A 17,918-nucleotide genomic window follows, 5' to 3' on the forward strand; every position below is an offset into this window, starting at 1 on the left:
TCTAAGTGCTGGGATTATGTGGATATTTATTTTAACAAATCCACTGCTATAGCTTCCCGATCTCCTTGTGCAGTAACTGTAGTTGCATCTTGGGGTTTTTGCTTTTCGACCTAAAAGTTCTGGAGCAGTCTATAGCCCATAGAGAGTAGGAGCACATGAAGCAGATGTTCAGTGACTCTAACTAAAAAGCTATTGCACAGATGCCTGCAGCTATGGGAGAAGGGGCTTAATCTAAGTAGTCATTTGGAGTCGCGTCCAAAAAATTGGGAAGAAAATATTTTTCCCAGGTGTTCCAATCTCTTCCAGTCCTGTGAGCCTGTTTCTCTGCTCTGTGACAGAGTTAAAGGACTTTTTCTGTCCTTAAGAGGAGTGAGTGTCTGTGCTGCTGCCTTCTTTTGATCTCCTGTCACAGGGTAGCTTTTTTTAAACGTGTGCATGGTATTTTCCCATGGTCCTCTCATTTTTCATTTCAGGCCACTTTCAGACACAGGCAAAAAGACTACAGGATCTGTTCTGCAGGGCGTGGAAGAAGATGATACTTCATCCCAGCTGCCCCTGACTGGCCTCCAAGCCTGTGAGACTTTCATGAGAAACAGAGATTTGGGAAAAATTGACTGTGTCTACCTAAATGTTGCCCTCAGGAGACAGTTCCGGTAACTAGTGGTTTGTCACCCAAATAATAGAATTAATGAGTACAGTTGAAGAAAGATCTGAATTTCAAGATTCAGTGACAAGAATCTCAAAGAAACTGAGATGATATGGAACAACAGAGCAAGTTCTTTGCATGGTTAAAGATTAGAAATGGAGGGCAGACATAAATGGTTAGCTTTGACAAGTCAAGGGAGGTCACCAGTGAAGAGCCACAGAGGTCTGTTATGGCCTGTGTGGACTGGTGCATTCCTCTGTGACCTGGAAAGGGGGCAAGATTTGCTGATGGCACTGTGTCCAGCATATTTTAAAAAGGATTGGGAGACTGCAGAGAGTTTCGTAAGGGCCTTAATGGCACTGAGTAACTGGCCAGTAACCTGGACAATACAATTAATTGTGGATAATAAAAGGTGAGGCACGTGGAGAAAAACAGTTTTAACTTTTCAGTTAAGATGTTGGGCTCTGAGGTGAACCTTTCTGCTCAGAACTGAAATTGTTGAGTTGTGATTAGACAGGTCCGTAAAAATGTTAGCTCAGTAATGAAAAAAATGCTAATCAAATGTTAGGAATTATTAGGAAAGGAAGAGGGGTCAAAGCAGAGAACATCGTCATGCCGGTGTGTCAGTCCTTGGTTCACCCACATTATGAACGCTGCTTGCGGTTCCAGTTCCCCATCTCAAACAGGAACAGAGAAGAGCAATGGGAAGGTTCAGGGGTCTGCAATGCATCAATGCAAGAGATGACTGAGCAGCTGCCTCTCTGCAGCTGGACAGGGCGACTGAAGGGGTCCACAAGAGACAGATGATATAACGTGAGTGACCTGCAGAGGGTGGGTAGGGATCGCTTGTGTACCCTCTCTTCTAACACAAGAATAAGGGTCATCAAATGAAGCTGAAGGGAGTAGGCTCAAAGTAGAGAAGAAAGTCCTCCATGCAATGTGATGACAGTCTAGAGCTCCCTGCCAGAGGATGTGGTGGGTGCTGAAAATTTGCACGATTTCAAAAAGCAGGTACCTAAATCCACGAAATTATAATCCATCAAGGGCTACTAAACATAGACGCAGGATCTCTGACTCAAGAAATCAGTGAATCACAAACCAGTGAGGGCCAGGAGAATATTTGGGAGAAGTGTGTGCTTGTCCGGTTCTTATACTCTTATCTAGGCACGCCCTGTTAATTAGCACTGGAGATAGGTGCTGGGCTAAACAGACTTTGATACTACATGTGTTCTCACACACTAAACAATACCAGAGACTATTAGCAGGCACAGGAATATGGCTGTCTACGTTACCTAACTTTACATTGTCCCTGGTAGAGTTTGGTCTATGCCAAGTGGCACTCTCCCAAACAACTCTGCGGAATCGTTTATGAATAAACAGACCAGGAAGCCAGCCCCATAGGCAATTTCAGTATGGCCACCCTCCTGTGATGAGCAAGAGAGTTTAATACTGTGGATGCTGTCTGTTCCTTGCCATTTGATCTGTGTGTCAAGAGAATAATCCGAGGCACGTTTAGATGTAGTTCAAGGTCTGGCTCACTACTACTATTTCTAATTTATCTTCTTTTGTTTTTTTTAAATTAAAACAAATGTTTTAACCTTAAATTCCTTGGAAAATACTACGAACACCTCTGTGCAGGAGATCAGACTAGCTGATCAGAGCAGTTCTTTCTGAGTAGAGCATCTGTGAATTTTATACATGCACTCTGAAACTCACCTCCTACGCACATTCCCACAAGCAATTCAGGGGCCTGCATCCTTAAACTTACTCTTATACATACCCACTAACAAGAAGCTGTTTAAATCTTTTCTCTAGCTAGCTGCCAACACAAGAACAGGAACAGCAGTGCTGTTGACCATTGTGTCCTGCGTCTGTGTCTTACCCTGCAGACCCTATGACCTGGTAGTGGTTTCCCAGCACAAGGCAGAACCTCAGCACTATGTCTTCTCATCATTTGGAGCGCTGCACATGCACCCTGAGGATGCAGTCAAGACCATGACACTAGCAGAGTGGCACCGAGAAGCAATGCTGTGGCAGTTGCTCTGTTGCTTTCCCCTCCTCCAGCACTGCCTTGAGCGTAAAGTCTTTGCTAGGTAAGTGATGCGTGTGAAGTTCTCTCTTTGACACCAAATGGAAATTACAGAAAAATCCTGCTCTCCACAGAGTATCTGCAGGAGGATGCCTGGACCTCTGTGGCAGGAAAAGGGGATAGAGCTTGGGATGAGCTGGCAAATGAATGAGAAGGACCCCCTGCAGTGGGCCAGTGACATTTAGTTGCTGCATGGGATGGGCTCCTCATCTTGCCTCCTGGGCTGCTTCCTCTTCCTGTTACTGTATCGCCAGGGCACAGCAATAAGTTTTACACTGTCTGTCACTACTAGCTGGTGGAAGAACATGAAGGGCCATCAGAAGCATCGAAAAGCCCTAAAGAGCCATCTGCTTCTGGCTGTTCCCCACTTTGCAGCAGCCCTGCTCCACATTTCCAGGTGAGTGTATGTGCATATGCGCTCAGGTCTCACCCCGCCTTTGTCTGGATTCTGATTGAGAGCTGTAGCATTGCTGTGCCTGGAGCCCAGCTGATGGCAGACTCCTGTCTAAGTCCCTGTGTTCTCATCCCTTGGGATTCCAGATGAGAGCTGGGGGCTCACATCCTTATGAGTGAATTCACTGCTTTCGGACTCACCTGTGTTCCTCCCTGAGGAACTTTCTTGTTATGCCTCTTGCTGCTTTTGGTCTTAAGGGGTGCAGCCTTCTCCCTTGTATTTACCTTCTGTGGTCCTGTTTCTCTCCTGGATCAGTTATTCTGGAGTGGGGGGACAGGGTCCCAGCGCTCATGCCCTATTCAGTTAGCCATGGGATGCTGTGCAAGCAACCATTTCTCAAGTGCTATTTCAGGGCTTTATGCTCTTTTCCCTTTCCTGAAATGCTTGAGAGAGTGCCCAGGCATGAGCAGACTTGTGATAGTTTCTGTCCTTCTCCAGACTCCTGCAGGAGCTGCGATCTGTGCACTGGCTGCCCCAGGATGACTCCACGTGCTACACCTTTCCTGAACTGGAACTGAAACTAATGCAAGAGAATAGCCATGCCCAAAGCCTGCTCAGGAGATTCTTTGCCCTCTGTTCATCCATACTTGAGTTAGTAAGTGAGGGTTGGAGCCCTGGGGTGACCTTTACATTCTTCCCTGTGGTCCCTGTCCTGACTACTATGAAGATCCTAGGCTTCTCCTTTCCTCTGATGTAAGGAATCATACATTTAAGGTTGAGATTTGGTGCTGTAGTCCTCTGAGCTCTGCATCCAATGTTCTTAATATTTTTAAGAAAAGAGGTGTTTAGCAAGCTACTCCATCATCTTCTATACTCCTTTTCTTTCCCCAGACATAGGAGAAAGAACCCTATCCCTTTGGGTCTCTTCAGCAGCATGGGGTTGATGTAAGGAGGAAGTGGGATTTCCCTTAGGACCCTTTTCGTTCCTCTCTCCCACCCTTGAATGACGACTGGAATGACTGATTTCAGTCCTGCTGTGTTTGATTTCTGGGCAGGTGTGAGATGACATTTACAAGATGGTGCATAGTCGGCAAACCCTGCTGCAGACTCTGCGTCTCGTGAGCAGAGGGTGCACTGTGAGGGCCTGCAAAACAGATTGCAGCAAGCTGAATCCTGGCTGCAGCATCTGGGTATGTTGGCAAAGCTGACAAACTTCCTGATCTGCCAGGCTGGGAACCCTGCAAGGTTGACTTATGGGCCTTGTGTGAGGCACTGGCAAAGTAGAGACTGGAGGGAGAGAAAATCATGGGGGATGAGCAGCAGGTCCCACAAGGACTGGGAGGAGTAAAGACACTTAAATGCAGACTATTCGCAAGGGAAGAGGCAAGAGGGCTTGAGTGGGGATCCCCCAGGAGTTGGTGCCAGCAGCCCTTTGTAGTGAGTGCAGTTTCCTGGTTTTCCTTTTAATCTGTGTAACCATGCACTGATGCCTGTTCTCTGCACTGCCAGGGCCCTTGCTAATCTCCATTACCAAAGAGATCCTTTCTCTGTTCCTGAGTGAGACAACCGACCACAGCCAACTCCTCATCTCTAAACTGACAGATGTAGTACAGCTCTACCAGAATGTTGGTGCCAGCATCTTTATGGTAGCCATGTGTTCCCAGAAGGTATGACTGGTCCCATTTGCTGTAGAGTGCACCCAGTACCCAGCATATCTCCCTACGCTGTAGCTCTACTGTGCATGGGCTGCCAGCAGTCAGTCTGTTTGTTAGGGAACCAGCAACAGCTTGTCTTGGGGAGGCCAGGATGTCCCATTCACCTGATCTTATCAGTGTTAGACTTTATCAGTAGCAGGTAGTAGTAGCAGTAGTAGCAGATCTACTCAGTTCTAGCCACACTGTTCCCCTCTTTCGCTCATCATTTCATAGCTGTTGTCAGCAAGGTTTTGAGAGCAGCAGGTGTCAGAGCTAATAACTTATTCAGGCATGGCATGTGGTGAATGGGTGCTTCTGAACTTCTAGCTTCTCCTTAGCTCTGAAATAGCATAAATTGTTAGCTTCTGGACTAGATCCAGATGTCACAACCTCTGAACACACTTCAGTAAAGCATTCTCTCGAATTTAACATAGGAAATTTGCTATTATAGGCATCATAGGACCTTCCACAGGAAGATTAACTTTTCAGCAGCAGATCAGACAGGAAGTCTAGGTTAATTTACCAAGAATTCTGCTCAGACTAATAGCAAAGAGAATTCCCCAGTCCAATTTTTGAATTCACAGTGACTCTCCTGTTCTTCAGGCTAGAATCTCCAAGTCTGCCTTGGCCAGCCTGTCTCTAAGTTTTGACTTAATAGTATATCACCTGTTTTCCCTCAAGTGTAGCCAGGGTTGAGATTGTTTTTTTTCAAAGTTGGTGTCTCATGTGCACAGTCTCCCAGTATCTTCAGCGTTTTTCCTCAGGCATATGGTTCTCAACTATTTGTAAAGCAACTCCCTTCTAAGCCAACACAGAGATGTAACTGCTTTCAAGTGGCTTCTCTGAGTGAAGTTAAGACGTTTAATCTTTTCTCATGGTGGAATCCACTCACTAAGTGGGGAAGGAAACATACATGTCCCTGAATATAAAACACGAGGAAATATATTTCCCCTCTGGGCTGAGGGAGAGCAATTAGTTTTTTCAGATTACCTAGAAAACCATGCAAGTTTTGCTGCCACAGTCAGTCTCTCTGCAGCTACTTTCTGTGCATGGCTGTCTTCCTTCCTCCTCTTGTAGTGTCAGGGTGCTCACACAGCATATGAGGAGCCTCTCGAACGTGCAGAATTGAAATACTGCATGTACATAGTAAGCCTGAAACTTCCTGGGAGATTTCCTGCGCATGTGGGAAATGACTGCTGCTTGTATGCAATGGACATAATGGAGAGGGGAAGAGATCACTGTGAAGATGAATGGAAGCACTGTACTGCTTTTGCTATGACAGTCCTTCAGGTTGCCCCATTTTTTTCACAAGGGGAAAACAGATGTGATCAATCAATTAACTGGATTAGCGCTGTGTACTGCAAGATGAATAGAAAAGAGGTTGGGGAGCTGGGACCAGAGCCTTCAGTGGAGTTGTGCAGATTGATGTGAGGTGCAGTTTGGCAGCAGGTTGAGACAATGCTGCTCAGACTGCAGGATGTTGCTTTCGCTCCATGAAGCTGGAGCAGTATCAGGACCAGATGGCAGAGCTGCGGAAGAAAGTGGAGCACGTGCGGATGCTGAACGAGGCCATCAGGCAGTGCTTCCGTCAGCTCAGCCCAGAGGAGGAAAACCTGGAGAGCGTGGTGAGGGTCTTGTCAGGCCGTGCTGTGAGGAGAGGGGAGAGCGTCCAGCTGTCAGCTGGCCTAGTTTGGACTCTTTGCATGTGGCCCCAAAATATTCTAGTAGTTGAGAGTTAGTTCTGTCCTCCCCCACCAAGGTCCCTGCAGAGCTCCAGCCTCCCATTCTGACTTGCAGCCTCTCAGCCTAACAGTCTCCGTATTGCTGCTTTCCAAGTCCAGAGGTTTTTCCCTAGGCCCCTGGAGTTCCCAGGCCGTTTTCCGAGTCCCTGACTCTGCAGCACCTTGGGTGAGCTGCGGTGGCGGCCAGTGCTGTACAGTCGCTGCGGGGCTGCACCGCCGAGCAGCAGGTTGGCACAGGGTGACCCCTTCCTGAGGCCCCGAAGACTGTGGCCTCTGCCCCCACCGTGAGCAGAGCTCTCCAGTGCACTGCCCACAGGGATGGCTGTCCTGTCCCTGTCCCTTGCTGAGGGGGAGTTGAATATGTTCCCTTCAAAGGGCAGCTCTTTGCCTGTTTTCACACTGAGTTGCTGTTTGCCCTCATGCTGCCCATCCTTGTGGCTTGGCCGGGTCTCTGTGACATGTCTCCACATTGCCTGGGGTCCTGCCTAACCCATCTGATCTCTGTCTGCCTGCTGATGTTGCTTGGTCATTTTGTACCTTGTCTGCCCCCATTCCACACCGTGAAATTGCCTTCCACAGTAGGGAAATATGGACTACTCACCCCTCTCTCAACTCCTGCCTATGACAGCGCTCTTCTGCTCTGAACTACCTTAGGTTCTATATCAGCTCTGATCAGGCAGAGCCATTTGTAGTCTAAATTAATTATAATTTACTGACGTATCAAAAATTCTGAATCTAGTGACACATAGCTATTATTAGAACTCATAGAACTGATGTTGATCCAGTCTTCTCCGATCACAGTTTTGCTTTTCTATTTTCATATTTTAATGATCACTTTCTAGAGGCAGAGGTGAGATTGTTTTTTTTTAAGCTGTGCGTGTGCAGGCACGCCTACACGGAGCTTATATACATGTGACTGATGCATTTCATATTTTTTGTCTACGTGGCACCTGTGCCCCAACCGCCCTGATGCCTTTAGCCAAGCACATGTTCAGTAGGGCTATTTTAAACTGTCCTAGCTATAACCTTCAGTTTATAAGCACCATCTCTCTATATGATGTGGTGTCTTCCCTCTTAAACAAATGGTGTATAATTAGATGGCAAAGTACACAGTCAGCCGGCTTAGATTAGTACTGGTATATTTAACTTTTTGTGCCTTTGTTAGGAAGCAGGTTTTATTTGGCTGCTTGGTATTTCTGTCGTTAACTGTGGCTAGGAATAAATCTATAATTTAAAAATTGTCTTTTCTGTGGGGAAGTAATGCCTTTGAAGGATGGGTTTTCCAGACACATCACTAGCAAAAACATCATCTTGTAAAGGACTGCAATATGAGAAAATCTAGTGTGAAAGGTTTTGCTATTGGAGAGATTCTTGTGCCTTTTTTCTGAGCATGGCTTGTCCCGGGTGAGAACATCAGACTGTGCTCTTCAGAAGAATTTTTGCTGTTATTTGTTCATAGATTGCAGCTGCAGAGACATCGTCCTGTTTGGGAAATCCTAGAGGAATAAAGGAAAGAAGAGTATAAAGCTTACAAAGAGTTGAAAAATAGCTTTTTTCCGGTACTTCTATTCTCCAAGAACCATGGTCCCTGTAAATCTGGCCGAGCTGAAGTGTAGGTGGAGAAATAAGAGGAGGTCTCTGAACACTCACACACTGCAGACGATCCAGCCACTCAGAGTTGCTAACCTCACAGATCTCCCAGCCCTGTCATTTGGAAAACTACTTGTTGCCTCACTGCTAACTTGGGAACTAACTTGGCCCTAATCAGGTGATTTTAGAGAAGGAGGAAGTAGAGTATGACATTCCTTCTAGCCTGTCCCAATCTGTTCCCTGTCCCCTTCCAAGACCTCCCTCCCTTGTAACAGCATCCTGCAAAGGAAGAAGGCTGGACAACAGAGGAATACTTGACAAAGCTCAAGGAAGAGGGACTGCATAGTGTCTACAAAAGTCCAGAAGGGCTTTGGCCTTCTCTAACTCTTGAGACAGTTCATTATCTGTCTCACAGAATCAGCTGAGAGCAGTAGCCCTCAACATTCTCTTCCCCTGCCCGGGTTAAAGCATTCTGTGTGTTGCTCTTGACCTTCAGAATGTGCATTTTCAGGCTATGAGGCAGCCAGCCCACAAAGTAGTTTGAGATCTTACAGGACATCGCTAAAGGTCATGTAATGTAATGCCTCCTGGCCTGGCAGCTGCCCCCAGAATGCTTTGAGCTCTGCTGTAATGACAGCCTACCTCAGGGGACAGGTTTCAAAGGGTTTACCTATCTGGAGGATGAGCTGGTTTGCTGAAAACCGTCAGTAACAAGCAGACAACTTTCAAATAGATTTTCTTCTGCTTCTCTTGCTCAAAGCATGCAAACCTAAGTCAGTGTGGTCTTGTCCAAATAGTTCCTGGATGCCATCTGAACTCCATGACAGCGATACCTTCTAACTTCAGAAATGTTCCTCTTAGCTCTGTTCATTTATTTGTCTGAAGGCTCATGCAGACCCTTAATCTCACACTTTTGATCCACTTGGTATCCTAGCCTCACCATTAGCTGTAATTGCATATTGTGCTTTTGAGAGATTGACTGGAATAGTTTCCTGCACTTGCCATTTAGTTCTCTCTTCTTGATTGCCTTTTTGTTCAGATACTTCACTTTCTGTGGTACTGTCACTGAAGTTGCATGGCAGAGTCTGCAAGGGCTATGCTTCCTTTATTTTTCCCTGTCTCATTTTTCTGAACTCTATCCAGAGTTTAGTGCTGCTATGTCACATTGAACATTGTGGTCACTATTATTTAGTTTCTGGCCAGCTGCAAAATGGTAATTTTGCATTTTCCAAAGTGGTATATGCAAAAACAGAAAATTATATTCTTATCCTGAAATAAGCATGTCCAGCTGGAGACTGGCACTGGTACCAGAAAGTACCAGGAAACATCTTAGTGTAGATAAGCTCATGCTAGGAAGAAAGCTAAAATACCCTATTGTCTAGCTTACCTTAGATTTAGCAGGAATGCAGCTCACAGGAACACTCACACATATAAAGACTTTAAAAGAACTGCCAGTGGCAATTCAGTGGATCAGTTGGCCTTCACCAGTTAAGCTGGGGAAAAAACAAAAAATCCAATTAAACCCACAATCCTCTAAGAATTTTTCCACCGTGTGAAAAAGGTATGATTTTGATGTATCGGTGGATGAACACCGGAACAGGTTGCCCAAAGAGGAGTCTCCATCCTTGGAAATATTCAAAACCTGACTGGACACAGTCCTGGGTAGGCTGCTCTAAGTGATCCAACTTGAGTAGGGGAACTGGACTGGATCTCCAGAGATGCCTTCCAACTCCAACTATTCTATGATTCTGTGATTCAGTGATATGTTAGCTAACATACATGTAATTTGTCAAGAGGAGCTCTGAGCTGCCATTAGCTCAGATATAGTGTTAATAGAAACAATACTTGGCACCAGCACAAGGAAGTGTTTATCCCAGCTGTCTGACCAGCCATCAGGCACCAAGTTGCTTGTATGTGTGCCCAGGTTTCCTTGCACACAGAGGATGGGGAATGCCAGCTATTGAGTCCTCCTCATGTCTCCTGGTTTCTTCTTAGGCTGGTGGCCACGTGCTGGAAATGCCTTTTTAGTCCTCCATTGGAGCTGACAGAGACCAGTCTCTCCATCCTATCCCACCTCTGAGATTCAGCAGGGTTTACTTACTGTCCTTTGTCCCTCGTTCTGGATATCCTGAGAAAAAGCATTTAGGTATGTGCTGGGATCTTGCTAACCTGCTAGTGGAGGTACTGTCAACGCATCACATTCTTACAGCCCTTCTCCTGCCATTTATTCCTTCTGATTCTTCCACACCCTGACATTCCCGTTCATTCTCTATTCAGGCCAACCTTAAAATTTATATACAAATTCTCTGCAAGTGGATACACAAGTAAATACATTAAAATGGGGTAGTGGCACCATGGCTATTTCAGAGGGAAGTCATGGTCTGCAAATCTGCCAGTGTTTTTGGAAAGTCTTGTGAATAAAGAAGGCCTGAAGGATTTAATATACTTGACTTTCAATAGCTTTTTGATGATGGCTCTTGCTGAAAGCTCTTAAAGATACTGCACTGTCAAAAGATTAAAGAGAAGCTCTCTTGTGTTAGGAACTTTTGAGGTCTTTAAGGATTTGCACTGTTCACCATGTTCATAAATGAGGTGTAGAAGTGAGGTCAAAAGTTTTCTGGCAATGCATACTTATTCAAGGAAGTGGAAATGACAGCTAATTGTCAAAGCAGCTCTTATGATGCTAAATAACTGGGCAACGTAATGAGAGATGGAGTTCACTTTTATTAAATACAAAGTATTGCATACCGGGAAAAAAAAAAAACCTACTGTAACTACAAACTACAAAAACCTACTGTAACTGCGCCTATTAGTGACAGGCTCTAAATTAGCTTTACTAGTAATGAAAGGGATCTGGGAGTCATTGTGGAGAACTTTTGAAGATATCAGTTCAGTGTTCAGTGGCGCACAAAAAGGCAGTTGGGACACTGCAAAAAACGGAATGGAACAGAGAACAAAATGGAAAATACTGTTGCACTACAGTAAAAATCCACTGCACATCTGCATCTTGAATGCTGCTGGAAGTCCTGATGCCCTTTCTTTGAAAGGATATTGCAGAACTAGACAATGGTTAGAGATGGACAGCAACCATGATAATACTTCTGGGATGTCTTCATAAGAGGAATGACGAAATAAAGATGGACAGCAACCATGATAATACTTCTGGGATGTCTTCATAAGAGGAATGACAAAATAAAGATGGACAGCAACCATGATAATACTTCTGGGATGTCTTCATGAGAGGAATGACTAAATATACTAGAACTCTTCTGCTTGGAAAAGATGTATGTGGAGGTTTAAAGTATAAATGAGCTTAGGTAACAAGTTCAGACAGTTCAAGAATGAAAATTATACAATGTAGTATTAAACACAAAGATATAGATATAATCTGTAATTCAGGAAGTTGGTAGGCCTCAAGTTGCAAGGACTTGGCAAGGAATGACAGAGAGCTGCTTTGCTCCTGTGCTCTTTTCTAAGCACCTATTCAACAACGTTTTCAGAATATTGAGTTAAATGAGTTCTTCATCTGACACAGTACAGCTGCTCTTTGGAAGGGTTTGTTTTGAAAAATGTCTCTTTCTACATGAGTTCTATCTACTCTTTGTCTCCCAATAGTTCAATTATTACTTGGCAATGGAAAAGATGGCTGAGGGGCAAAGGGAAATGGTGCACATAGAAGAGGCTCTGACAGCTGATCACCCCATTCTGCAAGCCTGTGGGAATATGATAGTCAGCTTCCAGGACGGGAAGACCTAGCTCTAGACCTTAGCTTTAGCTAAGATGAAGGAAGTGAGTCAGAAGCAGGAGGCACGTAGCCAGCACATCACACAAGTGCAGGAGGATCGGAGCAAGATCAAGGAGGAAAGCTATTCTTGAGCAGGGGCCCTGCTGCTATCCTCACTCTCCCATCAGTAGGCTCCTTGTGTGCGGTGCTGCATGGAGGGTGAATAACCAGGATAGTCACCCTGGGGTGCTCATTACAATGTCAGGGCAGCGCTAGGAAGTGCCTACGGGAAGACGCTTTCTTTGACAATCAGTGCTGGCTTCAGTGCTCCAGGATGCTGCTTAAAGGTGTTATGGGGCAAGAAATCAACAGGAACACTTTTCCTGGAGATCGGGGCTGACCCCAGTGCCCAGAGTGGAGCTATGGCGTGCCCTGCTGTGGGATGCAGGTCCACAGCGTCACTCTGGGATCCCGTGCTGGCCCCAGTGTCCCCAGAGAGTGCTGCAGGATGGTGACAAAGGTAAGTGCTCTTCTTAGTAGTCAGCTAGGTCGTTGGTGCAATGCTGGACAGCTTTTGAGGTCCCAGTGCCCTGGTATCAGCTCTGGCAGGGGCAGGTACATGACTGGGGGCTCTGCAAGACCTATTGGCCCTCCCTGCTGGTTCCAGTGTCATTAGTGTACTAGTTTGTTTGCATTTCATATTTACCATGACAAAAATTATGATGTGTTCATTTATGCATTCTTCTCTAATGTTACTCCTGGCATGTGAAGTTCCACCGTAAATGAGCTCTGTAGAGCCAGGCTGGTTGTGGCAGCAATAGTGTACACACATAAACCATATCTGTACAAGTAGGGAAAAGAAAAAAACAGAAACCAGAGGAAAATGTTTTTTTAATGCTCTAAACCATCTAATTCCTCATTAACCTATATACAGTCACTGAATCCTGCTTGTTCAAAGCCCGTAGCCCAAAGAGAGACCTTAAGAAAAAAAAACAAACCTGTTTTTCAAGTAGTGGTATTATGCCATGGTACAAAACTTTTCAGCCTCATTGTACAGCATTGAACTGTTTACCATAATTAATTGTTCTTGTGAGGGAATTAGTGAATTGTGCAGGGACTCAGCAAATTCAGGCTCTCTGAATTTATTGTGTGAAGCTAGGGTGTATCAGACATTCTTTCAGTGCACAGACTGAGCTTTCTGCTGGTCTGGGCTGAGCGCGAGGCAGGGCTGCAATGAGGCATCATCTGCTGCACTTTCTCCATACAGAGCATGGGGTGGTACAGGCAATTGCAGAGCACAAGAAAGCAATTTGAATGCAGGAGGAGCAGGACGGTCAGGACCACAAGGCCCGCATTGAGGTCCTGACGCAGGAGAACAGCATACTAACGAACAAAAGAGGGGCTGCTCTGAAGCAGGTATCCATGGCAGCTTGTCTTTGCTGCTGGAACAATAGGCCCTGTGGGCAAAGATGAAGCTGCAGGAACTCACTAGGTCTTGCTGGGTGAAGGCACAGGCACACAGTCTGGATGCCAGCTTGTGGGGCATTACACAGGATGGTATGCACACACAGACTTCCTTTTCCTCAGATGACCACGGACTACCAGGCTGCGCTGGCTGAGCTGACAATTAATCAAACTGAGGAGCTGCGCAGCTACCACATGCCCCCAGAGCCCATCATCCAAGTGACGGATGTCCTCTGCCAGATGTTCAAGAAGGAGCCCGCCTGGGAGAGCACCAGGCAGCTTCTGGGCCAGAAGGCCTTCTGCCAGGTGAGGGGAGAGGGCCTGTCTCCTCAGCTCATAGCCTCACCTTCACCTCTAGTCTGCAGCCTCTGCCAAGTGTCTCGCCAAACTGTCTGGAGCATAGCAAGAGCATCTGGCTATTCCCATTGTGAGTGCTGCTAAGTGTAGAAACCAAAATTCCTCTCAGGAGAATTTGGAGGTGGTTCTCCTGTTACAGGTTTGCAGGGTTTTCCCTGGTGCTTCAAACTGCAGGTCAGATCTGAGTACCCTTTGAAGTAGCTCCAAGGCTAACTTCCTTACAGACGTGAGCCCTGCGGTTTCAAGAGTCTCTAGATTTCAACACTTCTGTCCGTCTCTGTGGCCCCCCAGGAAGTATTAACCAGTATGGCTTCTGAAAGGCTGTACTTGTTTATGTACTGGAGCGTAGCCTGCTGAGTCTTCAGCCTGAGATGGGCAATAGCTGCAGCGGCTGCAGATAAAGCACCACAGCCCACATGTTCTGCCATCCTTAGGTCCATGCTGTCTGTTATTTTTTGAACTCCCTCTCATGACATTAGTTAGCAGTAACGAAATGTGCTGTTTTTCAAAATGGATGCTTTCCCACTTTGAACTGATACCCAGCCTTCTTAAAGCAGTTAAATAAGGGGCAAAGGCCCAAACAGCAGCAAAAGTGAGGTACAAGGTAGAACCCTTTCCTGAGCTGCTGGACTCTGCTGGCTGCCAACCCTGTGTCAAGGGATGATGCTTAGTCCCCACTAGGGAAGACTTCAGTCTCTGACTTCATGCAGCTCTTGGTGGGAAATGCACACCAGCTTCTGAGGATCTCCAACCTGGATTTATTGTTTGCAGTGAAAATGTGTGTCTGGTGCTGTCTAGGGCTGGCTGCTATCACTCTTAGCACTGGAAAGCTTCAAAGTCTTTAACAATTTTATTCCTTTTTTGCCTAGGAAGGCAAAAGGTTACGTCCTTGGTTATGAGCTGTTAAGAAAATTACAAACTGAACATAAAAAGAATAACATTTAAATTCAGGCTATAGCTCAGAATACCCTTCTGCTGCCATTTCTGGAGCTGATCTCGGCCATGGGAGAACAGGCTGGCTGAGAAGTCAAGGTGTGGAGCTCTGGCATGATGTGCAGAGGGACTCAGGCTGGCTCCCTGGTTTGAGGTGCCGAGCAGAGTGGGCTTGGACGTGGCTCTCCCAGCCCGGCACACAGAGGTGGGACCCCGTGTGTGTCGCCGACCCATATGCAGCACCTCTTCTGGGGATGTCTCCTGATACTGGCATCAAAACTGGGGTTGTTCAGGCTGACTGCCATTCACAGCTCTGGGCACGGGAGAAGGCAAGGCAGGAGCGGGTGCTAAGGCCACCAGCCACACACTGGCCCCAGACTTGCCCCACAGACCCTCTGCAGCTATGTCCTCTCCCACCTGCAAGCTGTTCCCAGAACCTTCCCTCAAGCCACCTTCCAGGGTCCCTGGCCTATGCTCTGAGGCTGATGGCGTTATGAGAGCTCCACTCTGCAGCTCATAAAGGCGATTAGATTAGTCCTCAGCTATCACAGGTGATTATCAAGCAGGCTTCTATTGAAAGCTGAGATCTAGCCAGGTCTGAAACTGCTGAATGTTGTGACAACATGGGATTTGTTTCCTCTTGGATGCCTCAGCACTCTATATAGAGAAAGCTTCTTCCCCTTTTACCTTGCACTAGATAATATCAGCCACAGATAAAATCCTGCAACTGAGAATGAACACATCCCAGCCTTTGGAGCCACATCTTTGTCTTGGATTGGAATCACAGCCAGTTGGAGGTTGGCATCTCACTATGTAGCAGTAAGCCAAGTGGTCAGGGAAAGGACTCTTTCTCCCTTTCTTGGAGGGCTTGGATGGGCTCAGCCAGCTGGTCACTGCAGAGGTGGCCACTGCTGTGAAGGATTCAGCTCCAGGGCATGCTGGGGGCCCGCTGTGACCTGTGCAGTGCCTTGCGTAGTGCCCAGATGCTGCCTAGCCAGTGCTTTCCCTTCCAGCTGCAAGAGAGATGCCAGTGCAGGGCAGCCAGTGCTGCCAGGAGTCACTGCTGCAGAGGGGCCCAGTTGCTGCAGCACTAGTTTATTTAGGTTACTGATTTTAAAAAAGTAGGATACTTACTGCTGTCAGTTTGGTCTGGATCTGCTCTAAACAAAACATGAGCTTAAATGAAAACAGCATGTTTTCTTCTAGCACAACAAATGATTGGATTTTATGTTGCAGAGACTGGAAACAGTTATAAAGGAAAAACAAAAATAAGAGAACATAAACTTAAAATATGTTTGACGTCAGTTGCTAGTTCTGGCCATGATTAAGTAAACTTTGATGCATTTTCTTAATTCGTAATGATCAAGTATTAGTTTAACTTATCTTTTATCTCAAAGTTGCAGAAAACTTTCTGGCTTTTTGACTCCTATTTATCCCTAGAGCTCTTATAGATTCTTCAGACATATTATACAACTGTGAGAGTAACCATAATTTCTTTGTGTTGTGGTATCGCTCTCGGTTGATCAGGGTTTGGGAGAAGCTAGTGGAATAACTTTTGACCAATAGCGAGAGAACTCAGGCAATTCGTTTAGTTTTGCTTATCTTTTCTTTCAAGTAGTCATAAACTTACATTGCAAATAGCATGCTAGAAGCAGCATTTGGCACTATGCAGCAGTCTGTCTTTACTAACATTTTGTGCAGACTACGTACATGCTGCTAGTTTATTAACACATGGTTCTTTTATAAAGAATGACTTGGATGGCGCTCAAAGTTATTCTCTCCCCTGTTCCCTAGGGTTAGATACAAACTGTAAATACAGTAAGGGGGCTCTCTCCTTCCTTGAGAGAGGAAAGGACCTGCAGCGCAATTCTGATTTGGCATTATTACCTTGGATTTGCCTTCTGTCACATTTAAAGGCTCAAGCTGTTGCATATGCTGGAAATAATTCCCACTGAAGCCGTGTCGTGTGACAACAGCCCCTCTGCTATTTTTCCAGCAGCCTTTTATCCCAGTGCGTTCTGTTGCCTAGCCTCGTATAGCCATTGTACCTTATGGCCCAAACTAACATTTCGACCTTTCTTCCCTCTCCTAATAGCTGTGACTTGTGCCCCTTTTCTCAGACCTTTCAGCTGGGCACTGCCTTGGATCTCTGGCAGGATCCTACCCCATCTAAGCTTTGTCCCAGCCTGGCTGCTGCCTGCAGTGCTGGCCGAGTCTTCATTGCCATATGTCCCAGGCTGCCCCTTTGGCCACATGTCTCCTTCCAAGGCCAGAACATGCTGTGTGTTGTTCCACAGGCTTTTCTTCTTCTGCCATATCAGATACAAATCCCCAGGCATGCCTTTAAATTTTTTTCCATGATTTCACCATCCTTTCTTAGCCAGGGCAATGCTTTGCTTGGGATGGCCTCCCTGTTTGTCTCCCAGTCCGTTTCCCTCCATGCCCCCTTCACCTTTCTGCTCCTAGATGGGCGCTATGCCTGTCCCTCCACCCAGTATCATTCTGCTCATGCAACACCACTGCCTGTCTGCTTCCTCTGTTGTGGTCTGAACCTTTGAAACAGGGAATGACTCGCTCGGGTGCCAGATGAGCACTGGGGCAGCCCAGCCTCGCACACCCCCCGCCCCTGCACATCTGCACAGTGCACTCCTCCGACTCCCAGAGCACACCGGGGAGTGCCTGGGGCACACCAGGTGGATGGCTCTGGGGGAGCTTCCAGCTTGCTCTTTTCAAGTGGATCCATCCTGTCCCTCAATACCAGAAAAGCTTTACAGAAAATAGAAAATATGCATTTATCAAGGCTTAATGTAAGGCCTGAGAAGCAAATCTGGAGTAAAATAAACACAATTCTAGCCCACACCTAGCAGCACAGTGCTTTTCTGATTATTCTAGAGTATGCGCCCCAGAACCTTGACTATTTCAGCCTCTGAGCCAAATGGACCTGCTTCCATGAAGATATCTACCCAATGACTTTCCTGAGGTCTAACAAAAATCTCTCTTTCTCTCTCCCTCCTGCTCCCTGCCTTTTCTATCAAAATGCTCCTGTACTTTTCAGTACACGTATAATATCTCTGGCTCACAGGGTCCCCATATCTCACACCCCATCAGACCATGGCTGAAAGACTGGGAAGACCTGGGCAATCCAATAGGTAGCCATGGAGGGTCTCATCCCAAAAGGTGCTTCTGCCTCAGGATGCACACCTTGTCCAGGAGACAGGCACTGTAGTACTGCTCAGGTGCCCTCATCACACGGCTGATGGGCAACTGGGGGCATCTTTCCCCAGC

At 46.4% G+C, this 17,918-nt stretch overlaps 1 protein-coding gene across 1 annotated transcript; it reads left to right on the top strand.

Moving 5' to 3' along the window:
- DNHD1 (dynein heavy chain domain 1) lies at window positions 1-13,535 on the top strand. Its single transcript, XM_068930991.1, has 6 exons — window positions 1-653; window positions 2,536-2,739; window positions 3,028-3,132; window positions 3,628-3,784; window positions 4,185-4,796; window positions 13,467-13,535. The coding sequence occupies exons 1-5, from the start codon at window positions 436-438 to the stop codon at window positions 4,188-4,190; spliced, it is 690 nt and encodes a 229-aa protein (XP_068787092.1). The 5' UTR covers window positions 1-435; the 3' UTR covers window positions 4,191-4,796; window positions 13,467-13,535.
- The last annotated feature ends 4,383 nt before the right edge of the window (window positions 13,536-17,918 follow it).

The sequence above is a fragment of the Struthio camelus genome, chromosome 1 (genome assembly GCF_040807025.1).
Source record: "Struthio camelus isolate bStrCam1 chromosome 1, bStrCam1.hap1, whole genome shotgun sequence".
Classification (NCBI taxonomy): Eukaryota; Metazoa; Chordata; class Aves; order Struthioniformes; family Struthionidae; genus Struthio; species Struthio camelus.

Bases quoted from the DNA above. Each gene is read 5' to 3' on its own strand.
- DNHD1 (XM_068930991.1), top strand. From the start codon at position 436: ATGGTATTTTCCCATGGTCCTCTCATTTTTCATTTCAGGCCACTTTCA. The intron at 2,740-3,027 runs GTAAGTGATGCG...TGTCACTACTAG, and splicing joins GAGCGTAAAGTCTTTGCTAG to CTGGTGGAAGAACATGAAGG. The intron at 3,133-3,627 runs GTGAGTGTATGT...GTCCTTCTCCAG, and splicing joins GCCCTGCTCCACATTTCCAG to ACTCCTGCAGGAGCTGCGAT.